This window comes from Moschus berezovskii, chromosome 26 (assembly GCF_049115385.1).
Source record: "Moschus berezovskii isolate FMDL1 chromosome 26, NW_MosBer_1.0, whole genome shotgun sequence".
Lineage (NCBI taxonomy): Eukaryota > Metazoa > Chordata > Mammalia > Artiodactyla > Moschidae > Moschus > Moschus berezovskii.
Genome location: NC_142485.1, coordinates 11,221,375 through 11,236,665, shown reverse-complemented (window position 1 = coordinate 11,236,665; position 15,291 = coordinate 11,221,375). Strand labels below are relative to the sequence as shown.

General features: G+C 49.8%; 1 protein-coding gene across 3 annotated transcripts in view; it reads left to right on the top strand.

Annotated features, from left to right (window-relative positions):
• The window catches only part of PLEKHA2 (pleckstrin homology domain containing A2), a 67,102-nt gene that overhangs the window by 20,380 nt on the left and 31,431 nt on the right, over positions 1-15,291 (top strand). For all 3 annotated transcript variants that reach the window (XM_055416629.2, XM_055416630.2, XM_088832728.1), the window contains exon 3: positions 12,334-12,390. In XM_055416629.2, the coding sequence (XP_055272604.1) occupies positions 12,334-12,390 (57 nt within the window). The remainder of the gene's footprint in view (positions 1-12,333; positions 12,391-15,291) is intronic.

The following is a 15,291-nucleotide window of genomic DNA, read 5'->3' as shown; positions in this document are numbered from 1 at the left end:
GAAAACAGAGCCATTATAGAACAGGGGTGGCACCCAAAAGGAAAGGCAAGCTTGCCTGCTTCAAGGGCATTCAGGGTTCTGAGTTCCCCGGAAGACCAGGACTATTTAAAGCTAGGATTCGTGGCAAGCTCTTTATTAAGAAGAGAGCTGGCAACAGGACAGGGAAGGGAGGGAACAGACGAGGGTCAGCGCTCCGGCAGAAGTTGGCAAACGAAGGGCTTAGCCTTATGCTCTGGGGGACTCGAAGTTGTCCCAAGTGGACTGGCTTCCACATCCCTCAGGGTGGACTGTCAGGGTTCCGGCCCTCCGCAGGTGGACAGAAGGGATTCAGTAGCTGGGGACAGCTCTCAGATGCAAAACAGAGATAGGAAGCCATCGTTGCATCTGCTGGGGAGGGTTGGTCGTGGGTGTGTGTTTGGCGGGTATGTGTGAAAGACCAGGCACAGCCTTGAGTGCCTGATAAAGAGTCTAGAATCTGTGTGCTGAAGTATGCAATCAAGTTGCTTTTAACTCCAGACAGAGGTGGCACCAAACAGGTAGAGGATGAAACCCATTAGCTCTAAAGGACCCTATAAATGGAAAGTTTCAATATTATCGATTATGGCCCCTGACTTGGTTCATGCATTTAAAAATCAATCTGCTGATGCCTGAATAGGGATAGACATTGGCTGGACTTCCTGTCAAACATTACAGTGACGTCATGGCAGGTGTATTTCACTTGAACGTTGATCCCTGTCGTGACAGAAAAGGAGAAAGTCCTTCGCTAGGCTGCTCTGTTTCAGTTGCATGGCAACACTTACATTCCGCTCCGCGATGCCCATTTGGATAAGTAATTGCGAGACTAAATTATATGGCCCCAAACAAAGGATAAATTGAAGCATGAAAACAGTATTATTGCACTTAGACAGTTGTTCTTGTCAGATTTACTCCATAGATTGTGTTTTCTCTCTTTTGCCAAAAAATAGGCAGATGCTCTTATTTTCCAAAGGCCGTGATGTGAATTGTGGATCACCATAGTATCCCAAAAGATGACATCTCTCTTGGACCCTGATAAAAGCCCTTTGCCTTTTTTTTTTTTGAATCTGAAAGCAGTTCTTTCCTTTGAAAGGGACAGAGAGCTTTAGCTGTATTGACATAAAGATGGATATTTGGCAGCATTTTAGTAGAAAGAATACTGAAGCGTGGTAGAAAATAATATTATTAACATATACAATGGCATGGACAATAATTTTGTCTTAAAGGCTAGGCAAGAATTGCCATGTTTAAAAACTTGTGCTTTCTGTATCGGAATCCTCATTGAGCAGAATTTCGCTGAAATCCAACCATATTCAAAAGATTTTGGGGGCATATACTATTTTATTAACATTTAATTTCTTTACCGAGAATTCAAGTATGTATTCGCCTTGTGTTCAGATTTTTGAAATGAAGGTAAAATGGAGCAACAGCTTTAAGGTTGCGATGTGTTTAATACTGTATAGCATACTCACCAAGGAGACAGTCTCGGGGAGTGCTGTAACTATGCACTTAGGAGCCCAAGTACAGGGAACAGCCCTGGACTCTGAGGAAAAATAAACCATTCAAGACGGAACAGAGATCCTTGGTTGCTAACGGAATCTCCCCTTGACTTCAGACTTGACACAAACCGAGGGAGTCTGTCAGTGTACAAAACCCACTGGACTTAGGACGAGCGGTAACAGGACAGATTGGTTAATACCAGTTCGGATTGAGGGGGCCAGTCTGAAGCAGGTGGGGGTGGCCGGAGATGGGGAAACGTTGCAGTTCAAGTCCAGGAACAGTAGATGGGAACAGCCATTCTTCTGAGCATTGCTGATTTCAAACAAGTTCCTAACAATGTTTAAAAGATTTTGGGGAAATTCCCTGGCTGTCCAGTGATTAGGACTCAGTGCTTTCACTGCTGTGGGCCCGGGTTTGATCCCTGGTAGGGGAACTAGGGTCCCTCCAGGGATTTTACATAGCTTGGCCAAAGACTTCTGCACCATATGCTGAACCTGTGAAAATGCCAAGAACCTGGAAGATAACTTGCTTTTAAAAGTGGCCAGTACACACACATGGTATATAATTCAAAATCGGAGAGAACTGATTGAGTGACCAGTTTCTCCCTCCCACTCCTGGCCCCCAGTCACGTGCCCCCCCGCTAACCAGAGGCGGCCAGTGTTTCCACGTTCTTGTGTGTCTGTCCAGAAATATTCTCAGCATATAACTTTCGTGGTGTTAACTTTCACATTTGCAGAAATTTGGGGGACAGAGTGTTTTTAATGCATGAATTTTATGTAATTGGTATATTAACTATCCATGTAAACACATGATTTCAAGGGTTAAGTGGAATTTCTGGCATGCTCTTGTCCATTCTGGGTTATAGTAAGAATGCAGAATTCCTTTGGGGGGAAAAAAATTCCCCAAAGAAGATTTCAAGCAAAATCTTTTTTTTTTCCCCCACCAAAATGCAAATTCTGCTTAGGGTGAATTATTAAGAAGTTGTTTTAAAAATTAAAATCTACCGTAGAATACTGTTAGTGCTGTGTGTGCTTTCTTTGGTAATGTTAGGCATTTAGAAAATGTCTTGTTTTTATAACAAGATGTGCTTTGTTTAAATTAAAAAGAAGTAAAAACTAAGAAACACTTTGGGACAATTGTGTTAGTCGTTTACGTTCAATTCAGTTCAGTCGCCCAGTTGTGTTGACTCTTTGCGACCCCATGGACTGCAGCACGCCAGGCCTCTCTGTCCATCACCAGCTCCCGAAGCTTGCTAAAACTCATGCCCATCCAGTCAATGATGCCATCCAACCATCTCATCCTCTGTTGTCCCCTTTTCCTCCTGCCTTCAATCTTTCCCAGCATCAGGGTCTTTTCAAATGAGTCAACTCTTTGCATCAGGTGGCCCAAGTATTGGAGTTTCAGCTTCAGCATCAGTCCTTCCAATGAATATTTAGGACTGATCTCCTTTAGGAGGGACTGACTGGTTGGATCTCCTTGCTATCCAAGGGACTCTCAAGAGTCTTCTCCAACACCACAGTTGAAAAGCATCAATTCTTCGGTACTCAGCTTTCTTTATAGTCCAACTCTCATGTCCATAGATGACTACTGGAAAAACCATAGCCTTGACCAGACAGACCTTTGTTGACAAAGTAATGTCTCTGCTTTTTAATACGCTGTCTAGGTCATAGCTTTTCTTCCAGGGAGCAAGCGTCTTTTGATTTCATGGCTGCTGTCACCATCTGCAGTGATTTTGGAGCCCCCCAAAATAAAGTGTGTCACTGTTTCCATGGTTTCTCCATCTATTTGCCATGAAGTGATGGAAACGGATGTCACGATCTTAGTTTTCTGAATGTTGAGTTTTAAACCAACTTTTTCACTCTCTTCTTTCACTTTCATCAAGAAGCTCTTTAGTTCTTCTTTGCTTTCTGCCATAAGGGTGGTGTCATCTGTGTATCTGAGGTTATTGATATTTCTCTCTGCAGTCTTGATTCCAGTTTGTGCTTCGTCCAGTCCAGCATTTTGCATGATAAACTCTGCCTATAAGTTAAATAAGCAGGGTGACAATATATAGCCAATATACTCCTTTCCCTATTTAGAACCAGTCTGTTGTTCCATGTCCAGTTCTAACTGTTGCTTCTTGACCTGCACACAGATTTCTCAGGAGGCAGGTCAGGTGGTCTGGTATTCCCATCTTTTTAAGAATTTTCCAGTTTGTTGTGATCCACACAGTCAAAGGCTTTGGCGTGGCCAATAAAGCAGAAATAGATGTTTTCCTGGAACTCTCTAGCTTTTTTGATGATCCATCGGATGTTGGCAGTTTGATCTCTGGTTCCAAAGAATGTTCAAGCTACTGCACAGTTGCACTCATCTCACATGCTAGCAAACTAGTTTGCAATACTGGTTATTAAAGTCCAAGCAACTGAAGAGACAGAAGCTATGAAGCTACTAATGTAGCTAATGTAGAACCATGGTGATGACTGTTCTTAGTTTTCTTAAAATTTGTTTTTGGTTATATTGTCAGGTTTTGCTTTAGATTGGAACCTTCAGCGTTTGTTTACTGTATCTGTTGTATACATCTGTTTTTATATAGTTGTTTTGTATAGTATGTTTATTTATATACAAGCAAATATATTTTTTGTTATTTTTAAAAATGCCTCTGACACAAAGCAGGTGATTTCGCATTTGCGAGAAGTGCTGCGCCTCAGGTTCTGCTTCAGAATCCATCGTGTTAGTTACATCAGCCAAGCACAGGACAACTTGATGAACTCATTAAGCTGTGTGTTAGGAAAAAACATCCCCTCTTCTGAGCATCAGTTACCTCTAGCTCTGACATTGTTGCTGTGAAGATAAATGAATAGGAGACTGCTCCGACAAACTCTCAAGTACGACTTTAGAGATGCTACTTGTTCAAGTTTGTTCTGCCAGTGATGTCAGGATGCACAGGGCAGCGGGGGGGCCTGGGATTGAGGTTAACTATGAGGAATTTGTGCTAGACTTTCCCACAGTGTCTGCAGGGGGTGGTGTGGGGGAACAGAGAGGAGGGGTCAGATCTGAAGGCTGCCTGAAGCAGGTCGGTGGCAGGCTTGGTGACTGACCCAAGGGTGAAGTAGAACAGTCAGTGGTGTTACCCGGTTGACTAGGGGAGAATGTGGAGGATCTGATGGATGTGAGGAAGTTGGGAAGAGAACCATTTAGAGGGGGGAGGGCATGTGATGATGGAGTTTGAGGCAAATGGGCTGGAGGTTGAGTTGAGGAAAGGGACAAGGAGACAGCTTGTTGAGTTGAAGGTTTTGGCACCATGTCCATGGCCATCAGTTGGCGTCTTGGAGCTTAAACGTGTCCAGGGGATTAAATAGAGCCCAGGCCTTCGACCAAGTCTGAGGTCACTATCACCAGCCTTGGAAGAGGGAAGTGAGGAGCTGGGAGTTGTGGTGGCCAAGAGACTGACACTTCATGACGTCCATCCTGGCCGAACCGGGGCTGGCGTGTGTCCACTAGAAAGAGACAGACGAATAAGAGCATGAAAGCCTTACCCCAGTGCAGCCATTTATGACACATGATTGACTTTTTATTTTTACTGTTTTTTAAAATTTAAATTTACTTATTTTTAATTGAAGGATAATTGCTTTGCAATATTGTGTTGGTTCCTGCCATAAGTCAACATGAATCAGCCATAGGTGTGCATATGTCCCCTCCCTTTAGGACTGACTTTTTAAAAAATGCTTATTTGGTTGCACTGGGACTCAGCTATGACCTGTGGGATCTAGTTCCCTGACCAGGGATCGAACCCGGGCCCCCTGCATTGGGAGCTCACAATCTTAGCCACTGGACTACCGGGGAAGTCCCAGGATTGACTTTTCTAGAAGGGAGAGATTGAATGCATATTTGACCTGGAGAATGGAGAGAGTAGCCATGGGCTTTTCACCTTTCCTCACAGCATTCTCGTTTGGGCTTCCCGGGTGGCTCAGACAGTAAAGAATCTGCCTGCAATGCAGGAGATACAGGTTCAATCCCTGGGTTGGGAAGATCCCCTGAAGGAGGGCATGGCAACCCACTCCAGTATTCTTGCCTGGAGAATCCCATGGACAGAGGAGTCTGATGGGCTACAGTCCATGGGGTTGCAAAGAGTCGGACACAACTGAGTATCTAAGTCAAATTGGTACCAGCAGCTGGAACTCCTGAGCGAGGGGAAGACATGTGTTGGACTCAGAGCATCTGGTAAAGCATCGCCCACCCACCTACCCACCCAGAGCTTGGGAGTATCTCGCTAACTTGCCTTTGGGTCATTCTCATGCCAGGCCAAGGTGGGGATGTGGACAGAGGGTGTTAGGGTCTCCCCTCCCGTTCCCATCACACCGCCCTGCTTTCTTAGTAAGTCTTGCTTTTCCAAGTGTCTGTGTCTGGCCTTGGCTGCTGGTGGTTCGTGTTGTGGTTTCAGTCCATGGGCGGCCTTGGTGGCTCGTGCCCTGCCTGTGGAATTGCATGTCCACCCCTTCCTCCTCCCTAGTTAACCTTGGGCCAGCTGGTCCTGTCTGCCAGGCACCCAGGAAGCACAGAAGAGAAGGCGAGAAGGGGCAGCATCTCTCCTTCCCCTTGCTCACTCTCTGAATCCTGGTCTTTTGGAGTTTGGCATCCAAGAGCCAGTTTGACTAGTTCCTGCCCTGCCCAGTTTGGGCAACTGTTTAGGCCCTCTTGGTATAACCCTGCTGGTCCTGCTCTTGTGTTTACCTTTCGGTGATAATCTACTTGTAGATGCTGAGCAGGTCCTGGTCGATGTGAAGAACTGTCTCATGGGAGGTGACCTGGTATAAAGGATGGTGCATGGGATTGAGAACCAGGCAGGGTTGGGTTCGAATCCTCACGAGACTACCCTGTACTTGTGTGACCTGGTTAGCAACTTGCTTCACGTGCTCCGTCCTGAGTGTCCTCATCTGTGAAATGGGCTTGTCAGGGTGAAGTGACGTGACCTTGCGCAGCAAGCCTGGTGCATTGCAGACTCAAAATATTTGTCAGTTTTGCCTTCCTTTCTCTGGCTGTGCTTGACCCCAGGCATAAGGGGCTCTGTCTGTCTGTCTTCACTTGACTCCTTGGGGAAGTCATTTCCCCGAGGCGAGGCTTGGAGGGCTCCTGGTTAATGACCAGGCAGCCGCCGAATCTTCTAGTGCTGATGTTCCCTGAACTTAGGAATCTGGAGATGGGTCTTCTGGTCATTTCTGTGTTCCCGTCAGTCTCACCAGAGGTTGGGGACATTCTTCTCTTTTGAGAAAAATCAGCATTGCTTCTAGAAAAAAAAAGGCTCGCCCCAGGGAGGTGCGCCCTGTCTCGCGGGCACCTCCATTCCGTCCTTGGTGTTCAGCCTCCCGCTTCCCACTGTCACTAGTGGGCACTCCCTTTGGGACCTTGGTGGCAGGAAAGCAAGGGTTGGCAGCGTCTTCATGAAACCATCCGGCTTCAATAGGAATGTGCCCTGTGCCCTACATTGTTCCAGAAAATTCAGAAGCCCCAGAAATGTCCAGGCTGCTCCTGACTCCCAGACACCCAGCGGGGCCCTGGGATCTCCCCCACCCCACTCTGCCCCGGCTTCTTCCTCTTCCTTCTTGGTGCTGCTGCAGCCACAGGGTGACTCTCTGGGCCGCAGCTGGGTGTGGCCTCTCTCCCCAGCTGCCCGGGCTCCAGCACAGAGTCAGCAGGCTGGGTGGCGTCTGCAGCGGGGGAGGGGGTGGGGAGGGGTGGGGGGACTCAGACCTGGCCTTGCGGTGGGATCTCCTGCGAGCTTAGAAACCTGTCCCTGCCGGGGCCCCTACCCTTTATGTTAAAACCCTGGGAGGAAGTGCAGGCATTGAAGTGAAAGTTGCTTAGTCGTGTCCGACTCTTTGTGACCCCCTGGACTATACAGTCCATAGGATTCTCCGGGCCTGACTACCGGAGCGGGTAGCCTTACCCTTCTCCAGGGAATCTTCCCAACCCAGGGATCGAACCCAGGTCTCCCGCATGGCAGGCGGGTTCTTTGCCAGCTGAGCCACAAGCGCTGGCATTACTTGTGGACAAATCTAGCAAGAAGCTGATCCACACAGGCAGCCACCCCATCAGCCTCTGTCTTTACTCCTGTCTGCTCAGAGGCCCCCGGTCCCCTCCCTAGTTCCTTCCTCAGCTCCTTCCCCCAGGTTCTTGAGCCCCTTCTACTCGGGGCTGTCTGCTTCATGCCCCCTGCACCCAGTTCCTATCCACAGGAATCCCCCCTCCCCACAGGACAGGGGAACTGCAGACTCAAGTGACACCCGAGTTCGAACTTGAACGTGTCTTCCCAAGGACACAGTGTTTCCCAGTGGAGAGAAGCTGTCCTGGTCCTCTAGTGTCATATGAGTGTGTGCGTGCATGCTCAATTGCTTGGTTGTGTCTGACTTTTTGCGACCTCATGGACTGTAGTCCGCCAGGCTCCTTTGTCCATGGGATTCTCCAGGCAGGAATACGGGAGTGGGTTGCCATTTCCTCCTCCAGGGGATCTTCCCAACTTAAGGGATGGTTTGGGAATTTAGCCACCATGCAAATTGTGTTTTCATTTAAAAATTGCAGAGTCTCCTGGGTAGAGGAAGAAGATTCTATTCATGTCCTCAGTGTGCTTAAAATCTAGCAAGAAGAGACTTAAAGGCATAGTGAAATATCCTCCAGTATAAAACTCAGGGCTGGGGGATTCTCTGGTGGTCCAGTGGTTAATTCGGTGTGTCCACTGCCAGGGGCATGGGTTCAATCTCTGATTGAGGAACTAAGATCCCTCAAGCCACCAGGCATGGCCCAAAAAAAAAAAGTTCAGGGCTAGATTTTGTCCTGTAAACCAGTTGTTCTCAAACTTGGGCCCATTGAGGGATCACTTGGGGACATTTAAAAAATGTGCATGTTCTGGGAATTCCCTTGGTGGTCCAGTGGGCTGTCACTGCTGGGGGCCCGGGGTTCAGTTCCTGGTTGGGGAACCAAAATCCAACAAGCCATGTGGCAAACAACTCCAGCATGTTCTGACTGCCTTCCAGTTGATTCTGATTCAGTGTTTTTCGGGTGGGTCTTTTAAAACAAGCTCCCCAGGAGAGGGTGATGTGCATGAATTCAGGGAGGGGGTGGGCAGGCTGCTGTCAGATGATGCTGGGGTGCGCTGCAGTGTGGCTTCGGGAAGGTGGGGCCTCCCGTCCATCCCCTGGAGGAGATGGTGTATCCCCAGGTGGGCTCTGACACCCAGGTGCAGGCTCCCAGCACCCTCCCCAGGTGCAGGCTCTCAGCGTTCCTGCCCTGACATCTGGCTGCTCAGCTCAGGCAGCTGGCACAGTCCTCCTGGACCTGGAAGTGTCTGGCCTGGAGCTGCCACTCTGGCAGCGAGCTGTCACCATTCATCTCCGAGGTCCAGCGATCAGAGCGGACACTGTGCCGTCAATCTGGATCAAGCCTCGGTGATCCTGGGTGATCCTGTTTTCCTCCTGTCACTCACTTCCCCCTGGGTGAAGAGCACAGTTGGGGGCGGGGCAGGGGGAACTGCATTTTCAGACATGCGTCAGATTTTCCTGGCCTCTGGTGATGCAGGGAGGTGCCTGTGATCCTAGGAGCAGGCAGGCAGAGGGAGGACCGTGGTGAGGGGCTGGGGACACCTCCACCCTGGGCTCATTGGGCTGGGAGAACGACTGTGTCCTCTCTAAAGCCAGAGAGCTGAGGGCGGCCGGGGCTGAGGGTGGACTGCCCTCCCTCCAGAGGGTGGAGGGGAGATGAAGTCGTTGCAGTGGGATGGGTTCATATCTGGCAGGACGTGTGGGTTTGTGTCTTGAGTGGCTCCTCAAACCCCACTTGATCGCTCGTAATTCCAGCTAGGGCTCTGGAGGCCTCTGACTGTGGTCTGGGGTGAGGAGACTGAGTTGGGCAAGAACGGCTCTGAGACTTGGCGTCTGCGTGTGGTAATTAGTGCTGCTGGTCGGGGATGGAAGCTGCCCTGGGCCAGGCTCCGCTGTTTACCCTTATGTAACTCTCACAACCAGCCCAGGAAACAGGGCTGATGAGTCCCATCTTCTAGGTGGAGGAACTTGCCTGCAGGCCTAGGACAGTGATGTCTCAGTAAGCATTCCAGCCACTTAAGTTAGACATGGCAGTGTGCTGCTTCTAGGGCTTCGGGGTGGAAGTCAGGAGAAGCCCAGCCAGGTGTGTGACCTTGGGCAGATCCCCTCAACACACTTCCATCAAGTACACAACAGGGGCTGGGGGTGGGCCAGGTGCCCAGTGTCCACAGTGGCTGGTGGCGGTGTGTCCCCGGGGCTGTGCAGATGCAGCCAGCTGTGGGCAGCCTCTCTCTGTAGAGCTGTCTGCCTTGAGTGGTTCACGGCCTTCTCAGAGGCACTTTCAGCTGCTCACTGGCCTTTTGGGGTGCTGTGGTTCCTTTTTGGAATCGGATTTAGGGGGTATAGATTTCCCTGGTGGCTCAGATGGTAAAGAATCTGCCGCAATGTGGGAGATCTGGGTTCGATCCCTGGGTGGGGAAGATCCCCTGGAGGAGGGCACAGCTCCCCACTCCAGTATTCTTGCCCGGAGAATCCCATGGACAGAGGAACCTGGAGAGTCTACAGTCCATGGTGTTGCAGACTTAACTGAGCGACTAACACTTAGGGGTACTAGGCCTATCTGTTGTTACCCAATAGAGAGTTTTCTTTAAAAAAAAAACCAACAAAACAATGCGGTCATTATGTAGTTAAAAAAATGTGTAAATCCAGTCATCCATATTCAAAATGCTGATTCAGATACTCAAGGGCAGCTTTTAGACTTATGGCCTCATTTGCAAAAGAGAGGAGATGTTTTTTCTGGATCTCTTTCTCTAAATCTCTAGGGCTCTGAGAATCGTTTTATCGAGGTTTTATCTCCATCCATTTTCTTATGAATAGGAAGCTTCACACACTGCCTTACTTCAAGTGATGCCTGTGAATTTAGGTTGTTGGACCTGGAAGGACTCTTCCCTGCTATCGAAGATATTTCTTAAGGGCAGTCTCCTGGAATGACAAGTCATCCCACTGTTGACCCTTTAGGAAATTTACTAGATAGTGAAGGACCGGGAAGCTTGGCGTGCTACTGTCCGTGGGGTTACAAAGAGTCGGACATGACTGAGTGACTGAACAATGATTTGCAGGCCTGATCCTAGATTTGCCTTTGTTTATGGCTTTGAGATGACCCCAAGTCTTCAAATTGGGGGCTCCCAGGTTATTCTTTGAAGCTTCTGGCAATAGTTTAAGAGGTCACCAGGAGCTAAGGTCCCGTGGGAGTGGATTCGCCAAGTTATATATGAGAAACTCCACAGCTGTGATTTCTATTGTTGGGCATTTCTTTGATACGCTACCACCCCTGTGTTTTCATCCCTTCATTTCTGACAGTGGAGAAGTTAGAGAACCTAGAGACTGTCAGGGTAGAATATTGCCAGACAAGGTGCCTGTGAGTTTCTGGATGTTTTAATAATGCATTTATTTTTTTTATACTGTACAGATATCATTCTATTCAGTACTCATAACTGCCCTTTGCAATAGACTGAAGAACTATGTTTTTCTTTCCTTCCCCCCCCCCCCATATTGTGTTACTCTGTACCATAGTTATTAAGAAAAGAATTTGAAGTGTCATCACACAAGATAAAGCCAACAGGGATATCAGTCAGGAAAATATATATTTTATCATATATATATATAAACTAGCTAACACTTGTTCAGAGTCATATAGATGACTATGTAACTCTAAACAGGGACAATTACAAGTTTTTTTTTTTTTAACATTTATTTTATTTATTTGGCTGTGCTGGGTCTTAGTTGTGGCATGCAGGATCTTTTTCTTCTTTAGTTGTGGCATGTGGGATCGGTTCCCTGACCAGGGCTCAAAAGACCCCTGCATTGGGAGCATGGAGTCTTAGCCACCAGGGAAGTTCCCACAAGTGGTCTTAAGTCTATTAACTCATCCTTACAACTGTCTGGTGAGGTAGGTACTATTATGACCCCTGTTCTGACAGAAGGGAAAACTGAGGCTTAGAGATGAAGGAGCTTATTCACAAAGTGGTGGAGCCCCCACTTTTAACCACTGTACTGGAATACCTCTCTAAAATAAGTGAGGCTAAGGGAAATGTTGAGTCCAAATACCGTGGCAAGAATTATCACTGTGGGGAGGTAAAGAAGGTAAGTGACTCCAGAAGAAACTTATGGGGAGATGGTGGGGGAGGAATAGTTAGGGAGTTTGGGATGGACATGTACACACTGCTGTATTCAAAATGGATAACCAACAAGGACCTCCTGTATAGCACAGACAATTCTGCTCAATATTCTGTAACAACTTCATTGGAAAAAGAATTTGAAAAAGAACAGATACATGTATACGTACAATTGAAGGGCTTAGGGCTTCCCAGGTGATCCTAGTGGTAAAGAACCTGCCTACCAATTCATGAGATGGTAAGAGATATAGGTTTGATCCCTGGGTCGAGAAGATCCCCTGGAGTAGGAAATGGCAACCTACTCCAGTATTCCTGCCTGGAGAATCCCATGGACAGAGGATCCTGGCAGGCTACAGCCCTTGGGGTTGCAGAGAGTTGGACACGACTGAAGTGACAGCACGCGTGCATGTATAATTGAATCACTTTGTTGTACACCTGAAACGAATACAACATTGTTCATCAGCTGTACTCCAAAATAAAATCAAAAGCTAAAAAATAAAGAAGCAAGTGACTAGTCAAGATTGCAAAGCCAGAAAGTGGCATCAACAGAACCAGACTCTCAGCCTTCCTTAGTCCTGTATCCACTGCCTCACATAGCATCCTTCTTCAAATGCAAAACCCATGTCTTTCAGAACCTGGCAATTGGGGCAGGAGCTGTCGGATCTTTGCAGCTGACCTACATCTCGAAGGTAATGTCGGCCTGGAGCTTTGGGACGTCATGGTCTGTAAGTAGGTTTCGTATCTAAACTAGAGGAAGCACACACCTCGGGCATCGGCTACTGGGGGTGTTGTTGGGCTGTGATGTGCTCCCCATATGCCTGTGGAAGCCTGTAACTGACCGGGGCCGGGTGGCCTGTGGTCAGCAGGTTCTTGGAGGGCGGTCTTGCAGCCTCTCACTCCGGGGACCCATTAGTCAGTGATACTGCTGTCTCCTGCAAAGGAGGGATGGGAGGTGGGGGGGCAAAGACTGGGACGTGATCTTTTTTTGTAATTGGGACCAAAAGGAACACAAACACAACAGCAAAAAACCCAGTGACTGTAAAGGATTCTCCTAAAGTGTATGGTTTGACTGGCATGGCTCAGAAAGCGTTGGGGCGGCACGGAAAGTTTATCCATGGGCTGGACCGGATCACTGTGGAGGGGAGCCTGGGAGGGCCCCAACCACCCAGCAGCCAGGGAACAGCTGGAGGGGCTGGCAGGCCAGCCAACAGTCCTTCCCCTGGTCCAGTCTGCACAGAAGAGGCGAGAGCAACCCTCTTCTGGGCTGAGACCTGGGTGGGGGCTGGGGGGCTCCAAGTGGACGGTGCCCACACGGAGCTGCTGAATTCAGCTTTGTGTAGCGGCCCCTCCCTGGAGCAGGCACCGGCGCTGACCTGTGATGCAGCAGTGATAAAAAAAAAAAGAAGGCCGGGGGATTTAGAGCCTTGCTAGAAAGAGGAACTGTTCGTCCAGCGAGGAGAGCCAGGTGGCCCCCAGCCAGCACCGAGGCTCTGGAAGGCCCTCACTCAGGCCTCTTGGAGACCTCAGCTTCCTTGTCCACATTCTCCCCTCCTCAGGGGGCGGGGCTCTGATCTGAGTGGCTCCTGGCTCCATCTCATAATAAGCTTTGGGGGTCCTTGGGCAGCCCTCCCATCTCAGCTGGGCCAGAGGGGAAGGCAGCTGCAGGGGTTGCAGGCGGGAGTCCAGCAGAGGTGACAGGGTGCAGGGCAGTGTTTGGGCGCCTTAGAGCGAGGAGGGAAGGACCGGGAGAGGGGAAGGGCCTAGGAAAGCAGGCAATTTGCATGCTTTGTGGTCAGAATGTGGCTGCCTCCCGGCCACGCGGCCAGGGGCCTGGGCCCTCCCCTCTCCCCTCTCCCCTCTCCCCTCTCCTGTCCTGTCCTGTCCTGTCCTGTCTTGCTGTGAACTCATTAGGTCATTTCATTAGGAGGTTGAAAGAGAGAGAATTCAGAGAGCAGGGAGCAGAGAACCTCAAGATTAATGAAACTCCAAACCATCTCCCGTTGAGAGGGTTTTTTTTTTCCCCTCCTTCCTGATGGGAGAAGAGGGACTACAGTCTCCTGCAGAATCGTGATTTATAAATGCAGCTCGGACGAGGGTTTCTCAAATTCTCGGCTTGGGAGGCTGCTTCCTTTAGCAGGAGAGACCTGCCTTTTACCCTCCGTGGAGGGGAGAGGCAGGCGGGGATGAGTTTTGCAAAACCCACAGCTGCCAGTGGGTCAGGTTTCACGGAGAGGAGAGCCTTGAACTGCTTGCTGTCTGACCCAGTGCCAGAAAGCGGGGGTTTTCCCAGAAAAACAACATTTAGCCTGTGCTGGTATCAAATTCGGCATCCCAGGTTATTTCTTGTTAACCCCTAGGTGTCCCCTCCCTGAGGAACGTGTTGTACCAGCAGCGGCAGCCCGGCCGTGATACGTGTGGCCTCCGCTGAGGGTGCTCGTCCTTGTGGGCTAGTGTTGGGAACATCCATCTTCAGAGAGGCTAACACAGAGGAAGGTTCTGAAATTGATGTCATGGCAGCAGCAGGGCCAGTTCTCAGGCCAACTAGAAAAAGATGGATGCTGGCCCTTGACTCCACCCACCTCCCCACTTTGTTTGCAAGGTCCTTCTCTTCCGTGCAGCCGGCTCCACCTCTGTTAACGCGAGTCCTGGCCTGACCCGTGAGGCCAACCAAACTGAAACGTGGGAGTCAGGAGCAGAGAAAGGTTTACTGCAAGCCCATGCAAGGAGATGAGGTGGCTCATGGCCCTCAGAAGTCTCAAGCTCCCCGAAGGGTTTCAGCAAAGCGTTTTTAAGGGCAGATGAGGGGGTTGCACGTTTCGCTGTCGTGCTGATGGTGAGACAGCTGGGCGGTGTCATGGGAGTTCATGTTAGTGGTCCTCGGGCTCCAGGAGACGTGGGACCACGTACTCAAGGTCATCGTTTGCTGCTGGTTGTTGGGGTGGGGTGGGGTTCACATCTGCAAAACAACTCAGGAAATTTGCATCAGATACTATTATCTGGGTACCTCAGAGAGGAGCTCAAGCAGAGGATACGGGGGAAGGCTTTGTCTGCGAAGGCCCCATAGGGTCCTATTCGCTTACACGTCCAGCTTGTGGCCTGGCTCTCTGTTAACTGCAACAGAGACCTTCCTGGAACAGGGCTTACTCCTGGCTTTTGGCGGGCAGGGGCAGGCAGGGTCATGGATCCTTAGGAAAGTCTGATGAGAAGCGTGGATTCAGGTCCTGGGTAAATCACGTTGCATGCACACTCCCTGGTTTCGCCTGTGCCAGGCTCACTGACCCCTGGAAGCTGGTTCAGAGGCTCCGGCTTCGAGCACACTATGATTCCGGGTGGGTGACTGCCTCTTCCGTGGCTCCTGATGCTGCCTCGTGGGGCAGGGTCTCCCTGGGCAGCACCGAAGCTCCAAGGCCTTGGGGCTGCTGCTGCTGCTGCTGAAGGGGCCCCAGCTCCACTTCCGGCCCAGGGGAGCCAGGGTGGGGCAGGCTCGCAGTGCCCCAGTGCCCCATGGCTTTGCTGCTCCTGTGGTCTGTGCGCGATCTGATAAGAGCGAGTTCCTGAGAGTCTGTCGGGCTTGGTTGGGGGGGCGGCCT